Source organism: Chenopodium quinoa, unplaced genomic scaffold (genome assembly GCF_001683475.1).
Source record: "Chenopodium quinoa cultivar QQ74 unplaced genomic scaffold, ASM168347v1, whole genome shotgun sequence".
Lineage (NCBI taxonomy): Eukaryota > Viridiplantae > Streptophyta > Magnoliopsida > Caryophyllales > Amaranthaceae > Chenopodium > Chenopodium quinoa.
The window spans coordinates 312,334-318,378 of NW_018744689.1; the positions used below are offsets into that span (position 1 = coordinate 312,334).

Genomic DNA, 6,045 nt, shown 5'->3' on the forward strand with positions numbered 1-6,045 from the left:
CCGTGTGACCAATCATTATAAGAGTTACTTTGTTAGTGCTATCAGGGTCACTCACTCGATCAGAGGTTACTTGGCCGGTTAGGGGTTACTTGGTCGGTCAGGGGTTACTCAGTTGGTCAGTGGTTACTTGGCCAATTAGGGGTTATCCGGTCGGTCAGGGATTACTCACTCGATCAGAGGTTACTAAGTCGGTCAGGAGTTACTTAGTCAGGAATTGTTCACTCGGTCAGGGGTTACTAAGTTGGTCAAGGCTTACTCAATTGGTCAGGGGTTACTCGTAGGTTAGGGGTTACTTGGTGTGTGTCAGCTGGCTACATTTATGTAGCCAGCCATACACAAAAGTTGCTTTATTGGAAATATGACAAAATAATGAAGAATTTTATTTACTCCTTAATTGAAATCCAGTTCAAATAGACCTTAAAAATTGAGAAGCATGGTAAATTTTGCTGTAGAAATTCAATGACAGAATATTTCGAATCAATAAAATCGAGGGAAATTTGATCAACGGAGAGTTTTGTGCATTAGTTTACGGTGACTAAACTTAGCACCCAGCTTCACAACTCATGTTAAAGATAAAACAAAAAACTTAGCCTTTATATTACACACTAGATCAGAAGTTCAACTCATATTCAGCATTCAGTAGTCATATCTTCATGGCATGTACTGTTAATTGTGCAGACAGAACTTCCCTCAGAATGATCTGCCCACTAGAGTTACTGTTGGAACTTGTAAGTCCTAGTTCTTGATCTTTTTCTGGAACAATTAATCCTCAATCTTCTCCCAGGCTGTTTTCCTAGTAAGTTGTCGCAGCCCTTTTCATTAGTCTCGACATTTGAACTAATCTTGCGTTTCAAAGTCTGACTAATGAATTCTTTCACAATGTCTACAGACTTCATCTCACCGGATAATACTACTTTACTATGGCTTTCCAATGCCTTTCCCGGCTGATTTCCTGGTAAGTTATCGTAATCCAATTCACTGATCTTGACACTGCAACTACTCTTGTGCTTCAAATTCTGAGAATTAAATTCTTTTGCAACATACATGGATTTCGTCTCACCTTCCATTGCCTTTCCAACATCTCTTCTCAACCGAGAAAACACACTAATCCTGGAAGCATTCTCAATGCTGCTTTTGCACTTCCACATTTTAAGCCTCTCATCCAGTCCTTTCAGTACATCCCCCAGATTGTCCACCTCACTACGACGATGACGTTCCTTTCCCAACACTTTCCCTAGCCCCGACAATCGTAGAAATGCACTTGTTCTCATCTTGTCTGAGTACAGCCCCTGAACCTGGAAGCCACTGGAATCATCAATTTTCTTGTGTTCTACTTGTGGTATACTTATTTTAGGTCCTGAAGAGCAGCTGGCTGGCTTTGAATAATCTAAATCCCACCCACCCTGAACATGACACCTAGTATCATCATCAACCTGCTTGTCACCATCTGTACCACCAACCTTTGTAAATGGCCACAAGGAAGATAAATCAGCACCACAAAGGAATCCTTCAGAAGGATCTTCAATTTCTTCAGGTTCTATTGAAGGCAATGGTATATAGTCGTCAAGGTGAGTTGCATTTCCATGATCAGGAGCATCCATGTTGCCTGTTTCCTTAGGAATTGATTCTTGTGATGTCTCCGTTAATAGTTCTAGATTTACTACAGATTTAGGATGTAGCACCATAGATTTTTCTATTTGTCTGCTACTCTGATTTTTTCTTTCCCTCACAGGAGAATTAGGGATCCTGAGCATTCTTTTCTCAAACAGAAATAGGAGCCTTCCTACCTGCATTTTTAAGCATACATAAAATTAATAAATAAGATAGGTGGGTAATGTGGCAATGCTAACTGGATGTAACCCCCAAAATTACCAAAAATATATGTACTCCGCTAATACTCAGTTCTCCTCTTTTCACTGATTACCCCCAATCACCAACTATACATCAAACAATTTGATATATTACTTCTTTCAAATTTAACAATAATATAAAGTAATAATCAATGGCCGTATTTCATAAAAAATAAAAAATTAAAATAACAGTACCCTGTGCACAGCCAAACAGAAATCAAGAGTGAAATATCAAGATGATCAATAATTTATTGGAAACATTAGACTAGCTAAGAATGAAGCAAGTGAAACTAAACGAACATGAGAGAAGTCCTTTATAGCTTTAATTCAGAGAAAAAATGCATGAAATTGTAGATATATATTCATGCAAAGTTGCATGAAGTGGTATACATTGGCAGACACAGGATTGCTACTTGGACTTTTTCAACCAGTGAAAAATATTAAAAAATATCTTTGGTTGCATATTCATAAAACTAGAATGATGCATGGTGTCAGCACCAGAATACAGAAAGACAATAACAGTGAGGTATAAAAAAGGGAGTGAGTATACTTGATCTCTAGATAAACCAAGATTGAATTTGAATTGTTTGAAGTAGTTTTCCTTTATTGCATCACCAAAAATGTTCTCTGGAAGAGGATCACAGTGCCAAAATGTACTGAAGCGGACCTGGGGTAAAGAATTATGTGGTTTACCACCAAAGAATTTAGGATATAACAGAAATATTTAAATGAGATTATAGAATTAAAAAAAATGTAGGATATGAATGTGATCTTGGAAACAAAAGACACCTGTGCTGGAAACTTCCTGTTTGATGTTGACTTGTATGCATCAGGGACTATATTCATCGCACCATCAGAGGTTGCCTCGAAAACCCCATAAAGCAATCTGTCTTGAAAATCAAAGAGAAACAAAAGCATCCCATTCTTAACTTTCATCACAAAATCAGCATATTCAGATGGAAGACCAAAGATTTCTCTTTCAAAGCATTCTTTCCTGGTGGAATTGCTTGCCATGAAGATAGCCCCATAGTCAGGAGAATTACTTGGAACTCTTTTTCTGCAAATACTTTCAGAAACCTTAATCTGTCTGAACGCTGACGAAACAAGTAACAGAACAGCTAGCAGTACATCACAATAACAGGTATAAAATAGAAAAATATTCCAAAATTTAGTCTTCAAGGGGGTAACAAGACTAAGAATTTTTACAAGGTACACACAAATATCAGGGAATGATAAGCATTAAAACAATAGAGTAATGTTATAGGTCTGACATTCTATTAAATATGCAGAACCATTTTTCCAAATCTAACATAATAGAAACAAGAATATAGGTCGATAAATCTGCAAGTTCATTAAAAATAAAACTGTCTAATTGTTTCTACTTCCTTAGTTAAATCCAATTTTTAGATTATAAAATCAAGAGTATGATGAATACATTAAGCTCTTACTTAATGTTTTTTACATTATCTGTAGGACTATCTTATTTTAGTTCCATGGTACAATCTTTTATGAAAATATATGTTCTTTATAAAGAAGAGAAAATGTTCATTTTTGATGAGTTGTAAGTCAACTTTCAAGATCATATTGGGTTAGGAATCTTAGGATATAGTCTGTGTTACCCTAGGCTTTCAACAATTAGAAATTCCCATTTCTAGTTTCCTTCCTCATTCACATTGTTGTACCTCCCTTTGTTAACCTAGTTCGCAAGTGAATTAAAGATTCACTATTATTTGACTTTTGGTTTATAGTTGTTCCATGAATATTTACAACGTTTACTATTTACAGAAGTTTTGCAAATATAGCATCGTTCGTCTTTTATTTAAAAAAAAACATTCAAAAAAAAAATATTATTTCCTTTCACAATCAAATATACAATATAACCTTATGTCAATTAACTTCTAGATTCTTCTGTCAAAAAGAAAAAAAGAAAAAGTTAACTCTTCCTTACCCACTTGGGTTTTGTAGGTAATTCACAAGGGTTTTGTAGTCCTTTCTCACAATTTACCCAATTTCTTAAGGCTTTTGCCCTACCCCATACTGCAATATTTTTGGAGCCAAAGAAGTAATAGGGTAAATAGGAATGGATCATTAAAGGATAACAAAGAGTCATTGAGTATTGGGGCAATAGTCCATACATAAAAATCTACTTGCTATCATATAGGTAGTATGCATCTAGCCCTTTCACCCTCCCCTTGTCCTTTAACCAAAATGGAGGTATATCTTGGAGTAATGGAGTATGTTGTCGAAATCAACGTAAGCTATTAATAATATGTTAGATAATCTTAGTTACACCTGTTCCTTACATACTTTATCAAAAAAAGACTTCATAAACCTTCAATGTTACTTTTAAACTTTATTTTCTTCACCTTATTTTCACTTTTTTCAGGAAAAATCAAATATGATAATTAAAAAAAATAGTAAGTCCACTGAAGAAAACACTGAAGAGCTATTCGGGCCTTCAGTAAGTCCACTATCCTTCTGCAGTCTTTTTCCATACTTGAATTTACGTGAAATTTCTCTAAGTATAGAACTTCAGCATTTCGATCTTTCGTCTTGTGAAGAGTTTTTCTAAGTATGTTGCTTCAGCTTTTCAATATGCATGTTACCACTTGTGTCACGACACGTGTCCTCCCCTATGCCAACCAGGCAAAACGACCACCTAGGCCCAATCCTTGGAAAAAGCCCAGTCAGCCCTAGGTTAACCTAAACTTAGCATTTGGCACGCATCCCAAGGCATATAAATATGATCATTAATCCTCATTGGAAAAAAATTACGTTCATTAATTACTCTCACCTAGAGAAAACACTCTACCTTTTTTCCGCATTAATTACTCCTTAAACAAGTACTAACTTGACCGTCGGAGGCGGAACTCCCACCACAAGGAGTCTCCGTTGTTTTGTAGGTACAGGCGCAAGGATACCAGTCCCGGAATCGTAACTCTCCCGCAGGACATCAGAAAACCCCGAAACATTTTGGCGCCGTCTGTGGGGAGAGTACTTTCGAGATGGCAACCAAGTCTGTACCAAATCCAGAAGAGAGGCATCCAGAGGACGACCCTCAAGTCTACTCAGACCATGATACTGAGAATGAGGTTGAGGTTGAAACACACACGGCCTCAGACGGGACCCTAAGGGCCCGACACACCCGTCACACTGAAAGGAAAGAACGGGTAGATCAACAAGCTGGACCCAGCAATCCAGCCGGCACACCGCCTAATCAGCAACAGGCGGCTGAAGGATCCGCTCCTATTACAAGAAACGAACTCATGACCTTCATGAGGGGGTTCAAAGGAAAGATCCAAGAGTTAATCAATAAAAAGACGCCTGCTTTCTCTAAGGAGCAGTCGGCCAGAAAGCCTTCTCATTCAGGAAGAAGGAAACCTGTTCAAGGTCGAGAGGCGACCCCCACCCTAACTCTAGGAAGTGGGAGCCGCCTGTGATCGACTTAACAAAATATCGTTTTCCCTCACCAGGGAAGAGGAAGCCCATTCGTCATGTACAAGCGGATGGGTCAAAGAAAACATACTTAGATGCTCGGCTACTGCTAGAGCAGAAGAAGAATGACCGACTGTCAGAGTCGGCCTCCACTTCAGACTTCCAAGACAGTTTGCACAATACCTCTATGAGGTATACTCAATCAAATTATGAGAGTCAGACAGGTGGTACCTCCCGTCGGTCTGGATTTCATAAAGAACAGGCGGTACCAAACATGCCATACGTACCGCAACAACAATACTTCTTGCAGCCTCCTCTGTTTGGAGGTCAGGCGGCAAAAAATGTCTAACCTTTGGACTGGCAACTACGGTTGCTAAGACTAGGAGAACAACCGTCCGCCTTCTCCAAGGAAATTAAAGAGGCCGCCCAGCCGGCCAAAGTTAAAAATGTGCTAGTAGGCGCCTATGATGGCACTACTAACCCTGAAGATCATTTGATGGCGTTCACCAACCTAATGTACCTTCAAGGGTTGGATGATCCCACTTGGTGCAAGTGTTTTCCAGCGACTCTCAAATGAATCACACAACAATGGTTCGGCAACCTGCCGACTGGTTGCGTGAACAATTTCAGGACGCTTGCTTACTTGTTCACCTCCAACTTTGCTATGAACATTCCTGCAAAAGAAGACGACCCTTGATTTAGGGATAATTCAACAGGGTGAAAAGGAAGGGCTCCGTTCATACATCAGGCGATTCAACCT

The 6,045-nt window shown here is 38.7% G+C and overlaps 1 protein-coding gene across 1 annotated transcript; it reads right to left on the reverse strand.

Moving 5' to 3' along the window:
* Positions 1-496: 496 nt before the first annotated feature.
* LOC110702258 lies at positions 497-4,293 on the reverse strand. The gene is made up of 3 exons (XM_021879965.1): positions 2,640-4,293; positions 2,401-2,517; positions 497-1,787 (listed from the first exon to the last, which is right to left on the reverse strand). The coding sequence occupies exons 1-3, from the start codon at positions 2,862-2,864 to the stop codon at positions 714-716; spliced, it is 1,416 nt and encodes a 471-aa protein (XP_021735657.1). The 5' UTR covers positions 2,865-4,293; the 3' UTR covers positions 497-713.
* Between the last annotated feature and the right edge of the window lie 1,752 nt (positions 4,294-6,045).

Bases quoted from the DNA above. Each gene is read 5' to 3' on its own strand.
- LOC110702258 (XM_021879965.1), bottom strand. From the start codon at position 2,864: ATGGCAAGCAATTCCACCAGGAAAGAATGCTTTGAAAGAGAAATCTTT. The intron at 2,518-2,639 runs GTGTCTTTTGTT...TCTTTACCCCAG, and splicing joins ACAGGAAGTTTCCAGCACAG to GTCCGCTTCAGTACATTTTG. The intron at 1,788-2,400 runs GTATACTCACTC...TTAAAAATGCAG, and splicing joins TTGGTTTATCTAGAGATCAA to GTAGGAAGGCTCCTATTTCT.